This window comes from Thunnus maccoyii, chromosome 14 (assembly GCF_910596095.1).
Source record: "Thunnus maccoyii chromosome 14, fThuMac1.1, whole genome shotgun sequence".
NCBI lineage: Eukaryota > Metazoa > Chordata > Actinopteri > Scombriformes > Scombridae > Thunnus > Thunnus maccoyii.
In genome coordinates, this window is record NC_056546.1 from 18,384,018 (window position 1) to 18,407,462 (window position 23,445).

General features: G+C 41.0%; 1 protein-coding gene across 7 annotated transcripts in view; it reads right to left on the reverse strand.

The window, feature by feature from the left end:
• The window catches only part of dst (dystonin), a 109,127-nt gene that overhangs the window by 29,897 nt on the left and 55,785 nt on the right, over window positions 1-23,445 (reverse strand). For all 7 annotated transcript variants that reach the window (XM_042433104.1, XM_042433111.1, XM_042433107.1 and 4 more), the window contains 22 exons: window positions 18,802-23,115; window positions 18,561-18,707; window positions 18,251-18,466; window positions 18,025-18,168; window positions 17,688-17,924; window positions 16,549-16,701; window positions 16,186-16,419; window positions 15,754-16,035; window positions 14,548-15,096; window positions 14,113-14,289; window positions 12,816-12,939; window positions 12,034-12,242; window positions 11,586-11,903; window positions 10,896-11,062; window positions 10,628-10,784; window positions 9,989-10,115; window positions 9,759-9,809; window positions 9,001-9,236; window positions 8,734-8,863; window positions 8,179-8,378; window positions 7,573-8,071; window positions 5,722-7,190 (listed from right to left, as the gene is read on the reverse strand). In XM_042433104.1, coding sequence (XP_042289038.1) covers window positions 5,722-7,190; window positions 7,573-8,071; window positions 8,179-8,378; window positions 8,734-8,863; window positions 9,001-9,236; window positions 9,759-9,809; window positions 9,989-10,115; window positions 10,628-10,784; window positions 10,896-11,062; window positions 11,586-11,903; window positions 12,034-12,242; window positions 12,816-12,939; window positions 14,113-14,289; window positions 14,548-15,096; window positions 15,754-16,035; window positions 16,186-16,419; window positions 16,549-16,701; window positions 17,688-17,924; window positions 18,025-18,168; window positions 18,251-18,466; window positions 18,561-18,707; window positions 18,802-23,115 — 10,140 coding nt within the window. The remainder of the gene's footprint in view (window positions 1-5,721; window positions 7,191-7,572; window positions 8,072-8,178; window positions 8,379-8,733; window positions 8,864-9,000; window positions 9,237-9,758; window positions 9,810-9,988; window positions 10,116-10,627; window positions 10,785-10,895; window positions 11,063-11,585; window positions 11,904-12,033; window positions 12,243-12,815; window positions 12,940-14,112; window positions 14,290-14,547; window positions 15,097-15,753; window positions 16,036-16,185; window positions 16,420-16,548; window positions 16,702-17,687; window positions 17,925-18,024; window positions 18,169-18,250; window positions 18,467-18,560; window positions 18,708-18,801; window positions 23,116-23,445) is intronic.

Sequence of the window (23,445 nt, forward strand, 5' to 3'; positions counted from 1 at the left end):
ATTTACTACAAAGAAAAGACTAAGATTGTGGTGAAATGCTTTGAGGTATACGTTGCTTTAGTGCACGCCAATTACTGAAAAAAAGAAAAAAGTAGTGAACCATTTACACAAGGAGCAACTGTGTGCAAAATAATAGTTTTTCTCCTCCCTTAAATGAGAAGTTAACAAATAAATACTGAAAATGTTTCACTTATGCAAAATAAAATCTCTAATTGCTCCTGGTAATTTTCTCTTATATATTATGGTGCATGATTAACAAGTCACATAAAAAAATTAAAGGCTTCAGAAATACAAATATGTCAAACAATATAAAATATCCCAAAGAAATTTTAGGACTGTCTAGCAGCTTCAAAGTCAGCATCAGGAATGAAAATTCAGTCTTTCAATACAGTCACCTATCCCAACAATATTCCTCCAGGCTCTTCTCCTTGCATTGCCAAAACTTAATCACATTTCCTCTGGTCCAAAGTGCTTCTTTTTCCCTGAAATCCTTGCAGCATCCATGCGAGCTAAAGGACAATGTTCAGTGCAAAGTAGTAAAATATCCACAGACAAATCCGGCAGGCTCCGCAAAAACTGGGCAGTACTGAAGAGAGCTGGTACTCCTAGATAAACAAAAAAGCCTACCCTTTCTCTCTCATTGCTCCCCTCGCAATGACAGACACCCTCCTGGCAGAGGGTTTCATGCCCCGCCCCCGCTCATTATTCAGACAACATCTGCCACAACTCCATTTGTGCTTAGAGCCGCTCCGGCACATGTTGATTGGTAGACACATGACCCCCCCCCCATCCCCCCCTTCTAATTCCCCCTTATGTCTGCATGGTCCATATGACTTCACTTCTAAGCCATCTTCTGCATCCTGACACAATCACTCACTTTTCCTCTTTTTTTTCTTTCAGTGACTGAGGGAATGGGGAGGGGAAGTGATACATACTACTTCACAGAAAAAAAAAAAAAAAAACATAGACCAGCAGGCAGCAGCAGCTCCCACTCTGATGACATCACACTGTGCTGAAATAGATACATATTTTTCCTTTTTTTCCCCCTTTTTGTCCTCTGTTTTCTTCCTGCGGATGGTTGCTGTGGACCCTGCAGATATTCTTAATTACTGTGGAATGCTGCGGGAGGCACAGGTCCCAGGTAATTTAACACCAAGGGCTCTGCCAAGTGCATGAAGGGGCTTTTTATGTCCAGTGACCGGAGTAGGAGAAGAAAGGCGAATAGAGGAGATAATGAAAGGAATTTATTTTTGTTTCCTGGATTGCCTACACCGCAGTAGCTCGGTAAGGAGCTGAACAATCCCAACTTCTTTGTCCAGTTCTGCACGCATGACTGGAGACGGAAAGAGGACGTTGGCAGAGATAAATAAGCAGTTAAGATCTGGTGGGATTTAAAAAAAGGATGTTCAGCCACTGAAACCCATACTTTTTAAATATTCTGGCTTTTGAATGAATCTCCGGGCTGCTGCAGGTCCTTTTGTCCGCACTGCCCCATCTCTGATACTTTCTGAAGTTATAAATGATAAAATCTGCATTTCGTTTTAGACCAAGGACTGAAAAGAATACACCCTTTTCAGTTAAACAAGTGACTAAAGTTCTTTGAACAGCAGCACTCATCAGCCTCCCCAAACCATCAAGGACAGAGGAACTTCTATGACAGCGCAGACAGTCAAGAACCAAACTCAAATCAGGCAAAGGGAAGAACTTCTTCCTGCACCTTCACCAGTGATAAATAATATATATATATATATATTTTTTATTTTCTCTTTTACAATTTTGTTTGTATTGAGCTTTAACTTTTAATAAAATGAAGTAAAACCTGGAGGAGAACTCTTCTGGATTATTGACTAAAATACAAAAACGTTTGTCACCATGTAGACCAGGCCTGCAACTAATTAATTATTAATAAAATGCCAATTATTTTCTTTATTAAAAATATCCATTACAAATTCCCAGAGACCATGTCAACATATTTAAATTGCTTGCTAAATTGCAAAGTTGTTAAGTTTACTATCATAGAATACCAAGAAAACCAGCAAATATTTACATTTGCGAAGCTAAAACCAGAGAATTTGGGGCAGTTTTGCTTAAAAAAGTGACTTAAATGATTAATTGATTGTGACATTTTCTGCAGATCCACAAATCCGAATCATTTCATCTCTAACAGATAATACCGGTTATGATTGTGACAACACAAACAGGCTGACTCTGTTGTATCCACTATAAACAATGTGAAGTCAGCTAATTAACTTTTCTGAAACAGCATTCAACTGCTAGTTATTGGATGTTTTATGTCACTGCCATAAATGTAGTGTGGGAGTGTCCAAAGTATTGTTTGGTCTCCTGGTATTAAGGTTCATTTGAAGATTGCTTTAACAGTTAAGATGTAAGCCTACATTGAACACAAAGGCTAAAAACCTTTGATGAATTGAAAACTCAACATAATCGCCTAAGAGCAAAATAATGTGAACTCCTTCACCTGTATAGCAACCAGCTCACAGGAGTTTCATGTTTCACTTTAAGAAGAGCGTATTCTTGTTATGTGGCAGTGAGTGAGCAATACTACGTGGTCCAAGTGACACTTTTTTACCATCAAGCATGTTAGCTACAGTATGATTCAGAAGGTAGAAATTCCATTTTGACTTTCAAGAGGCACTGATGTAATGTCTGAACAGTGAGAAAAGACACCCACGCCAACCCCCAGTGGTGTTGAGTCACTGATCTGTCCTTTAGGGTACACGTAAAGATATACATGCACCAGGACTTACTTCTTCAGTAAAGCTTCCACCAATCTCATGTGAAAAACAAGAGTAAACACACGAAGTCAGGCGTGTCTCTTTCAAAACTTGACCTAAAATGGTAACAGCACATGAAAGAGACAAACCCAAGCGCTTGTCTTTCTCTGTTTATTTCTTTCTCACCGGCTGCCAATAAAGCCCACTTACCTACAGTCAAGTATGACACAATCATGTAATGTTTTCTTGGCGTTAAAACTGCTGCAACTAAATAAAGAAACAACACGAGTTCCAACACGGACTTGCTGTTTTTGACTATCCCTCCCTTGATGAAGTATTGGTACGCATTAATACAAAGGGGATTTTCCACTAGCAGCTGAGGCCGTACATGCCCTCTCAACCCGGAATGGTGACAAGACAAAGAGGGGGTAAAAACATGCACCATGACAACGCTGCTCAGCAACAATTTGAATCAATCACTTCTTTAATAGTTATCCTGCAGGGCCTTTAGACTAAACTCCACACAAAATACTAAACACCCCCTACTCCTGCCACCCCGGATATATTAATCCATGTAACTCAACTGAAGGTTTGAGTTGAGGTTCACATGAGTGCAGCACCCCCTTAATTGAAAAAAAAAAAATCCCTTGACCTACATCTCTAGACAGATCTGTGTCGATTGCTTATACACATCTGTTTACATTGTTTTATTGTGAAGAAGTGTTTCAGAATTTCACCTCTGAATATAGGTTAATCCTCTTTTGAAAAACTCCACAGGAGGCTTTTAAAATATTTTGCATCTGTCTGTAAATCTTGCTAATGGTTACCTCTTGTTTTATCCCTCGCTGATACCAATAAAGACCTCTACGATTTTATTGACTATATAGAGAGGCAGATGAATTGACAATGGACCATTAGGACAATTAGGAAGCTGTTCAGTATGTCTATAGTACCGCATGTGTGATTATCTGTATGAAATCTGCATATTTAGCCAATATAATTGTAATACAATAAAGGAGTAACAGCTCTTGGGATTATTATCAATCAATTATGAGCAATAAAATGTACTACTAGTGTCTACAACATTTTCAAAAACGCACAAAGAAGCCATAAAGGCAGTTTTACACAGCAGCTATAGTTGTTTATTTAAACCATCAGACTGCATTTTGCTTGTTCAATGATATATAATCACCATGAACGAATGAAAACGAAATGGTAGGCTAAATAATGCAGTGTGTACAACATTCACATCCTTCTTACACTGCATTTAGAATGACCTGACTTCATCTTAGAAAAAGCCATAATTTACCAAATACTGCAGGGTTTGAGGCCATTTGAAAGCTCACTAACCATCACTTCACTGATTGGTGTCTGAGTCAGAAAAGCCAAATTAACACAGACCTACTCTAAGCATAGAGTTAGAGATAATTCCAGGCTGCGAAGGTTCAAAAGTGCCCAAATGTTAATGTTAAGACATCAGGATACAGGCCCAGCTCCATCATTGGGAGCATTGAATCAAGCGACGCCCTGCTGGCAACCACCTGGCTGTGACGGTCCTTCCCTCTTGCACCATCACTGCATATGGGCCGCAGCTCTTTTGTTAACACCAGATGCCCCGAATGAACCGGCAGTCCCTAGAGGATTGCCATGTTTGTAGCAAGTGTGTTCAGTATAGAGCCTGCTGGTAATCTCTGCTCCACTGCAAGGTTTTGTGGAAATTATTTGTAAATTTGTGAAATTTTGGAAACATTTTAGAGATTTTATATGAACCTAGGATATATAAAGCTTTTAGATAATTCATAGTAACAATAAAAGACGCATTTCTCTGTTATTGCCATAGTGACCAGCAAGGGAGGCATTTAATCCATTGGTGACAATGTTTGCACTGAAAAAGATGTTACTTAAAGATCAAATTTATGTGCATGTTGCACCGTTTATTATCTTATTTTATCCATTTGTTTCAACTTTGCTATGCTGTACTGTATGTGAACAAATTAAATAGTGAAAAGTGTTAATTATTGTATCTGTGCATGTTTTGCCAAAGAAGGTATTACTATAAAGAAATATTCAACAAATATCTGAGATTTCTACTATCCTAACTACAATCATCTGCTAATTATCTTAAATCTGGTAATGTTTTGTCGATAATGTTTCACAATTTAGCATTTATGAGCAGCATGCAAATGTTTAATTAATAGTTTACACACACTATAATGTAGTTGCTAGCAGATATAAGCATTCGTTTCTGTATTTATGGACATCTATACCTCTTCCTGTGGTCACTCATAAGTGGAGGCTGGTGTAACTCCTTAATGACTGAAAATACTGTAAAATCCAGTTGTAATAATATGAAATATGCCCTCATAGGAGGAACTATAATTGTTGACAAATACTGTACATGAATTTACATTTAAAATGTCCTTATATCGGCTTATAACTACATTATATTGTTCTATCAACCTTTTAATAAACGTTTGTGCGATGCTTACAAATGCTAACTTCAAGTAGTGTTACCATTGGGCCAGTTAAAAAAGGGATAGCAGTGTCACATAGCTGTTATATGTACAAAAATATAGTTCAGGCAAAAACAGCTAACACAAGGGTAGCACAGTGAATGTTACTCTACACACTAGCCTGGGACAAATGACAAATATCAAATACCCACCCTATTGCCACAGATACAATACATGCTGTAGCTACACTGTGGAACTGTGCATTGCTGTATGAAGATGTACACAGTCCCTTTGGAACAATAGCATCAAGTTCACCACTGTAGCAATGCAAACTGATCCCCTAAGATCACAAAACAGTGCAAATATCACATGGAGCAAGCCAACAACTTAGGACTACTGGACAGTGTCTGCTACAGTGATTTCACATACACTCAATCATTCATCTTAATCACTTCTCACTGTTTAACCTGAGGAATGAAAATAAAGTTATCTGAAGTTCTGTATTTGTGCCTATAAAACAAGATAAAAGTTACCTTAAAGGACTCCAGCTGTTGATTGATGATGTCTGTCTCCATGCCGACCGCCTCTTGGGACGCCTCCTTTTCCACAGCTCTGCAAAGTTTATCTTCCACTTGGTGAAGTTTACCGTACAGCTCCTCTAGTTTGGTGAGAGTGCTCTGCACCTGTGTCTCCCTGCCTTTAGCTCTGTCCATCAGTTTGCCACACTGCTTACTTAGAGTATCCAGATCTCTCTTCAGGCCTAGCAGGTCCGGTGAGGATTCTGTCTCTAGCATCTTCTTACAGCTGTCCCCGGCGTTGGCCGTGTTGGCCATCAGCTCTTGCAACTTTGTAACAAAGCTCTCAATGCTGTCCTGCTGCTCCTTAAGAACAGCCAAGTCGAGATCCACTGGAGCCATGCTGTCCAACTCATCATCCAGGTCTGTGAATCTGCTGAACATCTCACGAATGTTGTTTTGAAACTGCCCGATACCCTGCAGTTTACCCTCCAGGACTTGGCATGTCTTCTCTAGCTTATTGTTGAGGGTGCTGTAGTCTTTTTCTATGCTGTCAGCTTGCAGTAAGAGGTCTGTCACTCCATCAGCATCTGGAACATCTACTACAAGGTCCTTAGCTAAACTTTTCAAGTGTTCTACTTGGTTCTGCACTCCCTCTAAACTCTTATGTTGGGCTTTCATGTTGGTTAAGTTCTTATTGCTGTGTGCCTGCACTCCCTGTGATTCATAAGCATCCACTTGCTTTTTCGCTCCCTCTAGCTGACCCTTTGCCTCTTTGTAGGCATCATTAAATTCCTTAATTGTATGTGAGATCTTCTCCAGTGATTCCCTTTTGTTCTGCAGACCCTCCACTACATTATCCACTCTTTTGCCAATGATATCCTTCTCCTCTTTTATAGCTTCAGTGTCTGTATTGGCCACGTCCAGAAGGCTATCTGCAGCTGTGTTGAGCTGTTCCATCATCCCTCTGTGCTTGTCAACATCCTTCTGAAGAGCTTTCACCTGAGAAATGGAGCTCTCCACAGCAACGGGATCAACAGTGAGTTTGACTCGGCCCTCGCTGGCTTCACACTCCTGAATCCAGGTGTTGAGCTTCTCTGCGTGCTCCTGATACTTCTGAGATCTCTGCAGAGCAGTCTGAAGTTTGTCAGCCTGTTCCACCGAGTTCTTCTTCACCTCCTGCCAGTTAGATGAGAGGGTATTGAGCTGCCCCTGTAGTGCCAACTTTTCTGCACCGTCAGTGTTCTGCAGAAGTGTCTCCCCTTCCCCAATGATTGTGTTATAAGCCTCCTCATGTTCATTAAGAGCTTTCTGGAGTTTACTGTGCTCCTCCACAGCCTGTTGTAGGGTCTCCACTTTGGCAGAGATGGATTGAGGCTTAGACTGGTCCTGGAGCTTCTCACCCAGCCATGACTGGAAGTCTTTGGAGGTCTGATGGAACTGCTGAGAGCTGGCAAAGGTGGAGCTCAGCTGCTCGATCTGTTTTGCTACAATATTAGAAAAAAAAATTGTTAGTGAGTTAAATGCTGCAACATTAATTATGTTAAAAGTGGAGCCTAAAGGTAGGCGGGAAAATGGATGCAGATGACTTTTTAAATCATTCTACATTTCTGATGTAATTTAGTCTCAAAACAGCATTTCTAGATGCCAAATAAAGAATTGTTGTAAAAATCTTGACCCTTCATCAAACATAGAACAGAATTTTGAACAGTCAGTCTATTTCAGTCTTGATACTCTACTGCAATTTAGCCAGATGGGAAGCTGTTGTCATAGAATAAATATGTTCCACAATGATTCAACACAAACAGAATGGTTCCTTCTTTCCAAACATTACAACCTTACATTATTAAGTTAAATTAAAAGACAAACCTGCTTTCTCTTCCAGCTGTTTGAAAGGCTTGCTGACACTCTCCAGCTGTCTGGCTAAGTCTGCTTTGAGATAGTCCTCAGTCACCATTGCTGTGAGTTCTGCATTGATGGTCTCAGCCTCCTTCAGCTTCTTCCTCTCCTCTCTCAGCTGAGCTGAGATGTTCTGGACATCCTCCAACTGTTTCTTCACAGCGTCGGGCTGGGTACTATGGGCCTGATGGTTGGTGAGTTGATTCTCCAGCTGAGTGGCGGTCTGGCTGAGACTCCTCAGTAACTCCTGAAACTGCCCTGTCTTCACCATGGCCTGGTCAATGAGGCTGTCTCGCTGGTCTAGCTGCCCTGTAAGGCCTTGCCACTTCTGAGTGACAGCAGTGAGCTGCTCTCTCACGAGCTTCCCGTCTGAGGGGTCCTGGTTGCCTGAGGAGCTTAGGATGGCAGAGGCAGCTTCATCAAGTTGCTCATATTGAGGTTTTCGGCTCTTGAATTCGTTCTGGAGGATCTGGAGGGAAGAAATCAGTCAAGATGAACATTTCATTACAAAACCAGAGGAAATACATCTCCTAAAGAAAGCAGCACACTTCAATTTTTTCCCAACATCATGCTTACTTGAACTTGTTGCTTCTGCATTTTAAGCATGTTTGGGTCTATCGAGAGGGGTCCAAGGACACTCATCATCAGCTCTTTCTCTGAGAGCCACTGGCCAAGCTGCAGCTCAGTGGTTTGGAAGATGTCCAGGTTTTTGTTGGACTGCTCCAGGTGCTGCTTCCTCTCCTCGACAGAGCCACTGATATCTGCCCAAGCAGCATCTAAGCAGGAGATCAAATCACACCAGTTTGCATTAGTCAGCACCTTTCTATCCACTGTCCCACTGTTCTGCTGAAAACCACCAACTGCGCGGGACTTGGCACTATGAATGTGTTAAATTAACTGGAGTAGCAGAGTGCAGGTACTGTGACAGACTCATACTCTGTTTACATGCGTGTGTGTGGTAGGTAGATTACTAGAACGACATCAGTAAAATAGTTGGTTTATGCCATTTTGTAAAAGCCTTTATTCAAAGGCCAGTGCAGTAATGAGATCAGAGCCATTTAACATACTTCTGACAGTTTTCAGTGACATAAATTACCCAGGGCCATCTGGAAACAGCACCTTGGTGCATACCTATTTCTGCCAGCATCTGCTTCCATTTTGCTGCCTCTGGGGAGTTTGGATGAGCCTCAATCAAGTTGAGGAGCTTCTCTCTCAGCTTCTGGAGCTGCTCTTGCTTTTGCTTCATGTCATCTTCAAAGGCCTGAAAGAAGGAAACAAATTATGAATGCTGAATCCTGTGATTTTCAAACTTGAATGTCATGACTATCTCATTTACAGTGGTAGTTTTGTGCAGTTTTAGAACAGCCCATTTGGTGAGTGACAGCAACACTTTTGTACCTTCTGCTGTTCAAGCTGTGTTTTCACAGAATCTTTCTCTGTAGTGGCATTGTTCCAGGACGCTGCTGTCTTTTTCATGTCCTTCAGCCATGTCTTCATGTCATCAACTTCCTTTTGGGCCCCTTTCACCTCTTCCACTGAACTACTCAACTCTGCTGCTCGATTCTTCAGCGTTTCCCCCAGGCTTGTGTATCCCTCATTGACGAATGACATGTTCTGCTGAATTACCATCAGCTCTGAGGACATCAAAACATATTTTATCAAGTCTCCTCTGTTTTTATAGTTGCAATGTCATTATGAGGTTACAGTATGCTCACAATATGGCATTATTAATATAGTAGCCTTATGGTACAATATGTTCAGAATATGAGTGAAGAAAATATAACCAAACACATTAAAATGATGAATTCAGTGGCGCATACTTCCCATATCATCTTATCATATGTCCCCCTGTGTGTTTGAAAGGAACTTAGAGCCTTTAAATTTTGAGAAAAGTTTCTGTTCAGTTTGGTTGATGCTTAATCGCCTACTTTGAGCATTAATAAAAATGTACAAATAAACTGAACTTACACTCACACACAACACTGAAATCTCTCTTTGTTGCTCAAAATCTGAACATACTGTTAACATGATTTTCAAAAGTTGCTATTTGTCTGGCATAGAGCCACATAGCAGTGTTTTGAAAACCAACAATAGTAATGACACAGCAGACCGCAAACAGTGTGTTTACACAGCAGCATCCACACACACTTGATTACCTTTATTGGTTAGGTAGGAATGGCTCGCTGGACCACCACCATTAGTAAGAGCTGATGCAAAGACATAAGACAAAGCTTGTGTAAAGGACAGGCAGACTGTCTGGGATTGTTGGCACAAGATCTTTCCATGATCTCTAACGGTTAGTGATTATACAATACTCTGAAGTGCACCCAAACACCATGCTTCCCATTCCTTTGAATGATTCAGACGTATACGGTTAAGTGTTTACCTGACTTGTTAGGGGTCTTTGTTTTGGCAGGGGATGTGAGGAAAGTGATGAGGCTGCATAGTGATGACCCTTTACTGTTCAGGTCTTGGACAGCAGGGCCTTTGGATGTCCATTCTTCTAATAATCCCTGATGAAAGAAGACTCAGTCAGATAAATTATACATATTGTAGGATATATGACAGCTAGCATTCATAACACGTGTCTGAAATGTTATTTGAGAAATGGGATACGTAAAGAAATGAATGAATTCTATTCATTTTCGCTTTCAGAGTGATTTTTACATTTTAGGATCTTCCTATTTCTGTGATCTTTTCAGTAAGATCCTATGAAGAAAAATGTGTCTCCACTGGACATTGTAGTCTTGGACTCCCTGATCTGTCCTGTGGAAACACTTTCCATTCATCTTTCATTAGTTGGCAGAGAAAGCATGATGAGATGTCAGGGAGTTTGGGGAGGATGGGCTGTGAGCTATTAAAACACATTTACATCTATCTATTGCAAAACACTTAAGCTCCAAACTGCAGTGTCAGATGTAAAATATCAGTGGCTTCTGTTCCAACACTTTAAGTGCAGTTAGATAAAACATGTATGGGAATAACACTGTCTACATACAGACTTTCTATTTATCTGATGACTCACAGTGACTATCTGCAGGTCCTTCTCCAGACTTTTCTCACTGCTACTTGGCTGAATCACAGGTACTTTCTCAGTGGTCTCCTCCAGCCACTTGGTGAGGGCGTTGGCTGCAGTCCTGAACTCACCCAGCTGGTCCTGGCAGGCTGATACCTCCTCTTCCCTGCAGTAAACAAGAATATCACGAATACATCTGTACATTGCCAACATCATATTGACAGATTTTTTGTAAATTAAGAAATCTTTTTCCTACCTACAGAAAGTCCCAACTTACTTTTCTTTGACAGTGTCTTTGAAGGTGGTAAAAATATTCAAAAGATTGTCCATCTTGCTCTGAATCTGGGCTTTATTCCCATCAGGGCTTAATTCAGACAGCTCCTTGGACAAAGTCTGCAGCTTCTCCAAATCACTGGCATGTTCAGCCATCTCAGCTTTAGTGTTCTAAATCACAATCATAACAGTCTGTCATTCTTTGCACTCTAAAATTATGTTTTTGATTTAAAGGACCAGTGTATAAGATGTAGGGGGATCAATTGGCAGAAATGGAATATAATATTCAAAGTATTTTTTAACTAGTGCATAATCACCTGAAAATAAGGATTGTTGTGTTTTTGTTACCTTAAAATGAGCCCTTTGTATCTACATAGGGATCGGGTCCTCTTCCATGGAGCCTGCCATGTTGCACCACAATGTTTCTACAGTAGCCCAGAATGGACAAACCAAATACTGGCTCCAGACAGGGCCTGTCATGTTTTTTTGTGGGTTTTGCAGCCACCATAGGTTTTCCTACATGCTTGAAAGGGAGGGTTTGAGGGGTGGCGTATTCAGTTTGTTGCAATCTGCAACCTCACCACTAGATGCCACTAAATCCTACACAATGGTCCTTTAAAAACACTAAAAAATATTACTGAAAGACACCAAGATGTACATTTATGGTAGTAAATAGCACTAGTAGTATACTTACCTCCATTAGCTGAGACAGTTCATTGAATGTTTTCCCTGGCCCGTCTGTCTCATGTAGATCTTGTGAACGCTTCACAACAAACTGCTGAACTTTATCGGCGACATTCTCAAACTCTTCCACCTTCTCCTTCAGCTGCTCCAGTTGGGATACTTTTTGCTTATGCTTGTCACAGGCATCAGAGAAGCGCTGTGAGAGAGCATCCATCTTAGATTGGAGAAGTGCTGCAGCAGAGGGATCTGCTGTCTCCACAAACTTCTTCACTTTGGCCTTCATGGCTGAAATGCTGCTCTGGCGACTTGCTATGTCCTGCTCTAAGGCCTTAAAAAACACAAGATGGACAACAGCAAAGATTTAATAGCTAAACAGAGTGAGCAAAAGGTTGGTAAGAAGCAAAACTAACCATTAACAGCGTATCATGGAGAGTATAGTTATTAGAATGAACACTCACTGCTTCTTTGCTGAGAATATCTCCAATGGATGCAGAGTCTAGGAGTATTTGTCCTTTCTCTTTCACACTGGCCTCCACTCCCTCCATCCATCCCATCATCTCATCCAAACCATCCTGGACACTCATGGAGCGTGTCAGGGTGATCTGCAGTTTCTCATTTCGATCACTTACAGACTTGGACACGTTGTCATACCGCTCCACTATGTCATCTGCGATGCATGGAAACAAATCAGGTTATGTTTAAAACTCTCTAGTTGCTTAAGACAAGTCAAGTAAACATTTCAAACCAAAGCAGAAATTTATTCTGCATTTATGAGTTTATCAGTTTGTTAAGGCTACACTTCTGGCAAAGGACTGCAGTCCTACAGTTCTGGTATAATAAAAGCTTTGAAAAATGTAAACCAAAAAAAAGGGGGAACACAAATAAGAAATCCAACAGCCATATTTCACTTTAGATAACTTTTTGTAAATTTTAGAAAAGGAATGATGGACAACTACTATGTTGATATCTTTTCGTTGCTTCTATCTATTTTTCAGGACTGTGAAGTTTAGAAATTTCAGGCTGAACTTTCAATTAATTCATTTTAAGTGTAGTAAAAGTGTATTTCAACATGTCAAAACATTTCACATGAATTTCAATGCCCAACATCTAGCATATTTAGCATATTTAAAGGCCTAAATTCTAATCCCATTATTTGAGTGTCAGTGAGGACACATAATTTAAATCCAAAAATATGAGTAAACAGCACAAAACCTCGACCCTGGTTCGTTTTTTCTCTCACCTACTGTCTCCTGGATCTCATCTGGGTTGCTCAACAGGTCTCCTTCAGATGTTATCAAAGACTCAGCTGTTTTACAAAGCGTGTCAACAGCAGTCTGGTGTCCAGTCATCTGACCTTGTAAAGTCTGTGGATCAATAAGTAAGTGTAAGTCAGAAAATAGAAATGGACTGCACTTATTTTATATTCACCCATTCACACACACACACACACACACACACACACACACACACACACACACACACACACCAATGGTAGCTGGTCTGACCATTGGAAGGAATTTGGTGTTCAGTGTGCTGCCCAAGAACATTTCAACATGTGGACAGAAGGTGCCGGGGATCGAACCACCAACCATGTGATAAGTGGACAACCTGCTCTACCTTCTGAGTGCCTGTATACAAACACATACATGTCCTCTCTCTACATATACTGAACTGTACATACTGTCATTCTACCAGTGTGGTGAAGAGAAGATAAAAACAAAGAAATGATGATGTGCAAGACTGTCTGGATGTAATATTGGGTGATTCCATAGATATAATTAAGTATGTACCAGTCTTTCCTTACTGCTATACTCATAGAAGAGATTAGGATTTATGCAATGATTTGTAACCAAAGCCAAAAGTACAGTGTTCCTTGGTTGGCTCACAGGCGCCTCTTATCTTGGCATATCTATGCTGTAAGTCACTTCCTCCCTAAAGAGAAATGTTCAGCTCGCTGCAGCCAAAAGCTCTGACAGAGACAGTTCTGTCAGCCTTGTTTCTTATCCTCTTGTAGGAGTACGTAAGCTACAAATAACCAGGGTTAAACTATTCACATGTGGGTTTGAATTTGGAACACAAGAGCTAAAAATAACTATGTTGTACTTAAGTCAGTGGAAACACTGTATATGGTAAGGCAGGTCTATTGAGGCACAACCTTGTTGTAACTCAGGCAATGCTCCAAGTGCTGCATGAAGCTTTTTTTCTTCACTTTCTTTTCAAAATTAGGACCAAACATCCATGATAGTTCGCAGAGTTGATGAAGGTTAACAGACAAATTCATTGTTAGTCTCACTGGCTCAGGCTATACCGGACTTTTTGAACTTTAACTGTAAAAATTAATTTTCATCAATATGTTATGCATTACATGGGAGGAATGATCAAAGGGGCATTTTCATATGACTCCATGTCGGCGTCAAGAATTAAGAGGCCAAGACACCAAGATAAAAAAAGACTTTGAGCTTTTTTAAACAAAATTCTGAGGTTGGTTTTGATACTAGACTATGCTTAAACCAAGCCTGGCTTGCAGTGTTTCTTGCCTTGGTCTCCTCCAGCTGTTTCTGCAGTGTTTGTGGGTCAGCTGCGATGGCCTCTGATTGCTGCTTTCTGGCCTCCTCCTCAGAGCTGTTGAGCCACTTCAAAAGACTAGCACTGGAGTCTTCATACTTCTTGTACTTGTCTACCACATCTTTGAGGTTGTTGCCAAGCTGATTGCACTGAAACAATTAAAAAGAGAAATTATACTGTGTGAAACACAGAAACCAGATAATTAACAGCACAGGCTCAACAGATGAAAAAAAAATAGAATCAGAAGATGCACACGTCACTTTCTCTGACATTTTCACAATGCTTACAGAAGATAGTGTAATACTATTATGTGGCATTACGCAGCTTTTCTATGAAGACAAATGCTTCCACCTAGTGGACAGAATAAGTCATTGCAACCTGTGTCTGCTCAGGGACAGATTTAATACCTGTGAGTGCAGTGTTTTGTATCGACTGGCTGCTGAGTCCAATTTATCCTTGACAGCAGAGCAGGTTCCTGAGGTATCCACATGCAGAGGGGCATTTTTAGCCGCAGGGTCGGCCAATCCACAGGCTTTAGCCACATCCAGTACCTTCTGACCTGAAATGGTGATGAAGCGAAGGTCCCCTTTGTGAGAGATCACATCCTCTGAGAAGCTCTTCTGTCGCTGGAGTTTATCACTGAGAATATTGAGGGAGGTTGCAGGAGCCCCCAGCTCCTCCATCTCTCCCTCCGCCTGTTTTAACCAGCCCTCAAACTCCTCACAATCATCCTGGAACTTCTTCAGCTCCTCCTGGACACACTGAACCTGCTTCATCTGCTGTTCAGCCTGCGTCAGAGAGGCTTCATAGCGCCCCTTCAGTTCTTGGATATTCTTCTGCAGTTTTTCCTTCTCCTCTGGAGAGAGCACATTGGCTTGCTTGTCCAGCAGAGCCTGGGCTGACTGGGTGGCCATGATCAGATCCTCCTGCTGGGAGAGAATCTTCTGATGATAAGCCTGTGGGAAAAATAAAGAGTAGAGGGCACAATATCAATAGCAATGGCAATTTTTTAAACATTTAAACATTACTTATGCTCATTTTCTCTTTGCTATTTCTTACTTTTTCTCTTTATTGGCTTTAGATACTGTTCTGAAAGTATTTAAACAAGGATTAGCTTTAAGATTTCCCCCTTTCTGTTTCTTTAAACTCTAATCTTAAATTTGATTGATACTGTTAGTATTATATTCTTATCTTTGTTTTGACATACGTGACACATTTTACAAGATAATCCATCTATTCACTGACACAGAATTTATGTGTTTAGAAAATGTGCACATAATAACATGTTTCATGCCAAAAGTAATCTCATAAATGTCATTTTTAATTTTAGTCAAATCTAAACTGAACATTTTCCATATAACAAGATCAAATTAACCATTGACCATTTGACTTTTTTGACATTGGAGCTTTTATAGTTGTTGGCACTATTCTTTACACAGATCATTTTATTTGTACTTTAAATATTTCTGCAAACCTCATTACTCCTTGTGTCTTAAAACCTTAGAGTTTACCACGATGATCTGCCACAACTAATGCAATGTGGAGAAAAGAGACCCCAAAGATCCTACATGAAAGTATAAAATACTGTTGAACATTTTTGCAGCAAACTATACCTTGACTCTGTCATACTGTTTATCCAGGTCTAGGGAGGCGTCGTTCTTCCCGTCGGTCTCCCTTCCAAAATCACTTTCAGTGGTCTGTAAAGCGTTTCCATTGGCATCGTCATCCTCTATCAGTCCCTTGGCTGATTTTTCCTCTGGCAGGTTTCCATTCTCTTTGCTTATACGGTCAGTTTGATCAAGACCAGTCTCGTTTTCATTCCCTATGTTGGATATCCAGTCCAGGAGATCTTCAATTTTGTTTTTGCTTTCTTCAAGCCGCTCAACAGCTGCTGCCTGAACAGACCACACATAAAAACAAAGATGAATACCAAACAAAATTAATAGAATGTGCTGAAATTAAGTTTTGCATTGCAACTAATAATTTCAATTTTGATGCATTTCATAGCTTCTCCAGAAACATATGGAGGTGATCTGAACTCTAACCTTTTCACTCTCCTGTTTTATGGCTGTGGTCACAACCTTCTCCAAGTCTTTCCTGGACTCCTCAGCTCGCTGGTTGATGAGCTTGGCTTTGCTTTTCGCCTCTTCCAACTTACTCTCGATGCTGGCAACTTGAGCTGGCGTCAGCTTGCTCCGATTTTCTTCCAGAAACTTTTTAGTACTGGTGATGACCTCATTCAAGGCACTGGCGTTTGTCAATACGTCTTTTTGCAGAGCCTGGAGATCAGACAGCAATAAATAGGGAGGAACAGCGGGGTCATGGAATAAAACAGATTTTAATTGATACAAATCTGATTGGACACATACTGTTTGTCTGATAAAGCCAAGAAAACTAGTCTGACAAACCTGATGCTCCTGCTGGTACTGCTGCAGGTCTGTGACGCACTCTGCATTGTCAGCCTGTTGCTGATGACCAATCAGACGGTTCTCTGTCAGAGTGAGATTATCACACACTTCCTCCAACTTCTCTGTAAACTCCTTGTGTCTCTCCAATAAAGACTGACAGAAAGAATAAACAACACCAAGTTAATACTATTACTTTACAGCACATTCACATTTACATTCAATAAAACACACATGAAACAAACCTCCAAACCTTAGGGTTATTCCTAAAATCTGAAAAGTTCAGTGAACATTTGGGAACATGGACATAGAAAAACAAGCAAGCTCAAATAGGTAACATGCAAATTCTCTTTTAGGATACATTTCCTTTGACATAACAATAGCGTAAAAATCCGGTATGCTGTAAACATGCTAGCCATTCACCACTTTGGTCTTATGATGGTAATAAGGACAGGGGGACATTATGTATAGTGCGTTAGTGCATTTGTTGTGTGTGAAAGTGTTCCAACAGAGAAGGTGCATTTGTCCACTGTTAAATTTTCACTGGTGTCTTGAGGCCTGTAGAACACAACCAGCACAAAGGTTAGTCTGCAGCAGTGATCGAGCATGCAATGCTGTTACTGGGAAAGGAATCCATAAATTCGAATAGAATATACTGAACATAACACACTGAAATATTGGGGTAAAAATGCTGCATACAGTTGAATGTTCCTTAAATTCACATAAAAACAACAGAGAATTTCAATATTTGTACATATTAAACTCTATTTTTGCAGTGAAACTACTCGTCTAGTCATTCATTCATTTTTCTGATGCTTGAGGTTCAGATGTCTTATTCCAAAGTAAAAATATGTGTTCCAAGTAATGTAAATCCAAATAAATTATATGGTGTACTTGCCTGTATTAAATGTTTTTGTTGTTGGCTCTCACAATATAGCATTTTGCCATAATATGCTCAATAACTATTAGGTTGTTGTAGGTAGTGTGTGGGCTAATCTACTTTTAAGTCTGTTTCTGCATGTTTTAATTTGTACAACATAGCTTACACGACCTACCTACACACACTATAAAAATTCACTATCAACACTGTTGTTTTATCAGGAAAGCATCTGTGATATTTTATGGCATATCCGTAGGCAGACCTTCTCCTGGTTTTCCTTCTCTCTGGTGTCCAGTAGGACATCTAAGGTGCATCTCTGGGTAACAAGTCTCTCTGTCTGGTCCCTGAATGCTCGCTGAGTGGTACTGAGGTACTTGAGGAGGTAGCTGCTCTGAGCTGGACTCAGGAACTGAGCGTGCTCAGAAATGAAACACTGGATATCAAATGTGACATCCTCTAACTTGAGCCTGGCCTCTTTAAGCAGCTGGTTCTCCATGTCCTGGAACAAGAACAAGAAAATATAGGAAAAGTACTGTAAGTATGTTTCCGTAACTGTAGATACTGAATATTTTTTTTAACTTTTTTTAATTTTAGGGTACCTTGTTTCGCTGAATCAAATGTTTCAATGTCTCAACATCACATGTGTTCACATCCACGTCCCACATTTCAGAGTTATTTTGCATGAGGCCTGCTAGTTCATCAAGATCACTGAGATGCTTCTGGTATGTTGATTCCAAATGTACCTACAATCACATCAAAAACATTTAATTATGCTGATGCAGCTGTCACATCATTGTATTTTAATTACAAGCTATAAACACTGACCTTTTCTGTTTCCATTGCTTGAAGCAGGGAGTGATTCCTTTCTGCACACATTTGGGAAACAGCAGTAAAATTTGGCTCCAACTCCAGATATGTTGAAGCCAGATCTTGGTGGATTTGTATGGGAATGTTCTCATCAGCAGAGTTTACGAGCTGTTTGGCTTTCTCCAAATCTGCTGTCAGAGCAACAGCCAGTCGGGAAAGTTGGGACTCCAGTGACTGGAAAAAAGTAGATTTAGTCAGGAAACTAATGCATACATGTAGTATATTGTGCAAAAATGAAGTTTTAAGCATTGATTTATTGATTTCTAACCTGACATTCCTCTACTTGGATCTGCAGTTCTTCCATGGTGTTGCCCATGGGTGCCTGAGTTAAAAGGTCTTTTCTGACATCATCTAAAACATCAGCGTGATCCTGCAGTCTTCCGACACACTCCAAGTAATCCTGGATGGAGAACAGCTGCAGGAAAATAAAACAACAGTTGAGCAGATGTTCGTTATGACAAAAGTAAAGGGAGGGGGTTATCCCAACACTGAAACAATGGAAAAATTACCATATTTTTGACCTCCTCAACTTTGCAGACATCTGAGTTGGCAGACAACTGAGGAGATGATCGGTGACTGCCTCCAGGAGAGTGACAGTGACCCAAGTCATCTCCTGTTAACCCCTCATCCTCTCCCTCTGAACTCTCCTCTTTGATGCTTTCAAGGGTGTGCTGCCGCTGCTCCTCCGGAGAGTCGCCCCCCAGAGCACTGTTCAGGGTGTCCATCACTTCCTGAAGCATTGAAAGGTCTTCGCTTGAAGAAACGGTCTTAAGAACCTGCAGCAGTTGCAGCTGGATATTTGGAGCATCAGACTGCTCTGTCTTTTCATGGACTTTTTCCTCCTGTAGTATCAGTTCTGGGGTTTCTATGTCTTTGTTGTTCAAACTGAGGGTGTTTTGCCTCATTACATCTATGAGAAGATCTGGGTGACTGCTCTCTATAAGTCCATGAGGAGTGTCACTCTCATGAAAAACACCTTTGTCTGAGGGTCGTGAAGTATTCTGATCTTCAGTAACAACTCTGCTTTCAGCGTCTTGAGTTTCTGCCTTTTCTAAACCTCTGACATCAGCCCCCACTCTCATCACTTCCTCCTGACCATCTACATGTGTCCCTACAGCATTAGAAAACACTGATGGAGCTGAAGAGGCAACATCAGATGCAATGCCGCTGTGTGGCAGGAAATCAGTATCTACTTGGGTATTTTCATTCTCATACACATCCAATCCATTTCTGTCTGGCTGAATATGAAAGTCTGGCCCTTCTGTCATTCTACTTTCAGACTGCCCTGAGTTAATTTCTGATGCAGAGGACGGATTTGAACAGGGTACCTTTCCAACAATATCTCCATTTTGTTTATCACTTGTCTCTACTGTCTGTGCATTACTTGACACAGAGATCTGCTCAGTATCTCTGCTGTCTTTGAAAATCTCCCCGTGTTGCCTCTCTGGGGAAATCCTCTCTGTGCTTAATGCACCGTCATCTGCTGCACTGTGCTTTGAACCTGACAAATCTTTATCAGTCATTGCTGGATCTGGAGAAACTCTGATGGCTGTTGGAGTATAATATTCTAAATCTTCCACATCATAGCTCTCATGATTGACAGTATTTGTTGCAGTGTCTTCATAGGAAGCATCGGGCAAAGGAGAGGAGGGGTTCGACTGTTGCGTCTGTCTCTCATCAACAAGCATACTCTGACCATTTTGAGAGTGTCTAGGCTCTGATTCAGCACTAAAATCACTTTCTGAAAGAAGCACTGCTTGCTGAGGTAATGTAATTCTGCTGCCATCTTCTGTAATGTTTTTGTCATAGTTACCATTAGGACCGGAAACTGAGGTAACTGCACTTTCAACTAAATCTCTGGACGGTGAGTAATCTATACTCGGAGTTGGCTGACTGTCCAAAGGTGACTGAACAGCACTTGTGTCATTCTTCATTCTCGTTTCCTCAGGCAACACATCGCGATGCGATGAGAACATGTCTAATTCACTCTCACTCTCTGCTTGATTTCCCACTTGGGTGTCAAATCCAGTGATGAAAAAATCAATGGGTGAGCTGTCAGTTTTATAAGAGTGATGAGCAGACGTAGTATATTGAGTTTGGCTTTCTAGCTCAGGACTGCTGTCAAACGTTCTGTCACTCAGACTAGATGGACGTGACTGGATAGTTGGAGCAGCAATTTCTATCACAGCACTGGATAATTTGGCTGTATCTGTCAGCTGGCTATTGATTACGCCCTGTGCGTCATCAGTCAGTAAAGATGATTCGTCCGTGTGATGAATACACTCTGCTATAACCTGATTCCTTGGGGAGGGTGAGATCATCAGAGGCTCATGACCACTAACTGAGGGAGGGGAATGACGCAGATAATCACTCATCTCTGTCTTACAATCTCCCGCTGCACCTTCATTCTCATTTTCTATCCATATCTTGTCATCCTCCTCATCTGTGAGATCAAGCACCATGACAGCAATCTTCCTCTCATCTGGCTGCTGCTGCCTGTTTTCTGCTTCATCGATGTTAATAAAACCAAGATTGCAATCATCAGGGATGGAGTGGCTGTAAATTTCTTCTTGATAAATGGTGACTGTGGGGTCCAAATTCAGGATTTTATCATCATCAATAAGTACTCCAGACTGAAATGATTCACTCATACTGATGGTGCAAGCAGACTGGAACTGGCTCTGCTGTTGCATTTCACACAGAGGAGTACTTGAGGATATGGATCCATCTGACACTGCCAGTTCTAAAACAGACATTGTGTCATCCTCATCTCCAGGGGCACTTTTTTCATCTAGCTGTAGAGCAAGCAGCTCCAGACCTGTCTTATCATCTAATAGGCCCCCTCTGAGAGCTGCCTCTGGGTCGTAATGTCTCCCAGAGGTCACATCCAAAATGTCCCCTTCCTCTACTTGGGCTTTCAGAAGATGAACTGCATAGTCTCCCTCACACAAGTCCTTTGAACAGAGACCCTCAGATGGGGGAATATCAATATGTCTTGATGCACTGCACAGTGACTCAGCATTTAAGTGTGGCTGTGGCTGATTGCTAGATTTTACTGAACAGTGAGACTCGGACATCCTTGATGGTGAGTCAACATTTGTCCTGTTCACAGAAAATATTGCAGGAAGTACTGGGATCCCTGGAAAATCAAGATCTCCACTACAAGCACCTCCAACTGCAAAATGGAAACCGTTTCCACAAGGTCTTTCCTCAAATTCACCTGACTCGGTGCAATTTGTGTTGTTTTGAAACACGGCTTGCTCAGCTACAACAGGCTCTGTGTTATCCCAAGCTATATTAACATATTCTGAAAACATCTCGTCAGGGTCTTGCTTTAGAGCCTTGTCATTTACATCTGTTTTGTCATCAAAAGTAATTCTCTCATTGACAGAGGAAACAAAATGATGAGGATCAAGTGTGTGTTGCATGTTTTTCATAAACTCTTTTGTTTCCTCACTTATGTGCAACGGTGACTCTAAATCATCCTGTGCTGAAAGGTCACCAACATTTAAACTCAGGTAAGTCATATTTTGCTGAGTGTTTCCAGAAAATACTGGATCTTCAAGAAAAAATTTAATCATTTTAGTCAACTGTCTATCGAGTATTAGGACCCTCTGTTCTGACTGGGGATCGATGTAACTGTTCATCATTAGGTAGGAAATGAATAACTGCGTTGCCTCTGTGGGAGTAGGGATGTTAACTTCTAAGTCATCTGCAGCATCGTGGTATCCGTCAACTCTGAGTTTTTTATACATAAGCCAAGATGAAAACTTTTCACTTAGGTGATCAACATCAAGAAACACATCAGAAATTTCTACAGATTTCAAAACCTCAGCTGTGTGAGTGTCAATCAAACCATTTTGAATGGCAGTATTGATGTCTACTACCTCTGAATTTTCTGGAATGTAAAAAGCTGCTATTTTTTCACAATTACTGAACAGACTGCTGCTAAACTTGTTGGTGATGATCTCTTGATCATACTGCGATGATGTGGACACAGTTTGGATTTCCCCAGAGTCAGGCAACACAAGTCCCATAAACTGCTGCTGATTTCCAAGCACAACAAGTGAACTGCTGGAGCTCATCAAATCACACTGAACACCTGCATCCACCTTTAGCCTATCTCCACTTTGGAGGTTCTCAATGCTACTCATAACATCCCCTGCATTTTGACTTTCTCCTTTTGATGAGGTCTCCTGATCACTTAAATCATCATAGAAAGACTTCAGAGTATTAACATCCCTCCCTGGTGTTTGTGATTTATTCCTGCTAAGGCACTTTAATATCAGTCTACTGACCTCGCAAGTTTCTCCCCCCTGCACAGGCTCTAAGAGTGACACATTTTCAGCAGTGCTGTGATCTATAATATCCTGACAGTTCTTTTGCCTCTGAAGAATCTCGACATAGACAGCAGCAGGAATTAAACCACACTGAAATGCCCTCTCTAGGGTCAGTGTATCTCCTGTGTAGCCCACATTCAATCCATCACTGACTGGTTTGACCTCTATCATCTTGATGACCAGGTCTTCATGAGTGGACCCTTCCCTTGCTGCTGCTATGTCAGAGAGGGACACAGATGAAACAGGTGAACTCAGTATGAGCTTGCTTGCTTCATTCAGCCTCAGCAAGTGGCTCAGTGTGGATTTATGAACTGGATCTTGTTTGAGAGCATCATCCTCGTCCATAGAGATATGTGGCTCAGACTGAGAGAGGTCGGAGAGCATGAGTTGGGCCTCTGGGAGACTGACTCCAGCTGTCTGATCAATCAGGCCACCCATGGTTCCAGTCTGAATCCCGTGAATGCCATCAATGGATTTGAAATCCTACAGAAAATTTAAATATCACAAATTACCAAACTGGTTTCCTTTTCAAAATCTGTATCAAAGTCTGTATTGTCTATGTCAAATTTGCAATTAAAAGTATTCAAAAGCAAGACAAAATGCATACTCACCACCAGACAAACATGTGCATGTTAAAACATCATGTGCACAAGTGCATGACTGCTTCAGAGTTGCAGCAGGAAAGTGACGGACAACACATTGAAAGCTATCATGCATCTGGGAATAAAATATCCAGCATCTTGCAAAAAGAGGGTAGTTAGTCACATGACATACAGTATGTAAAGGGTTATGCGTCATATCTGTTATCCTGTT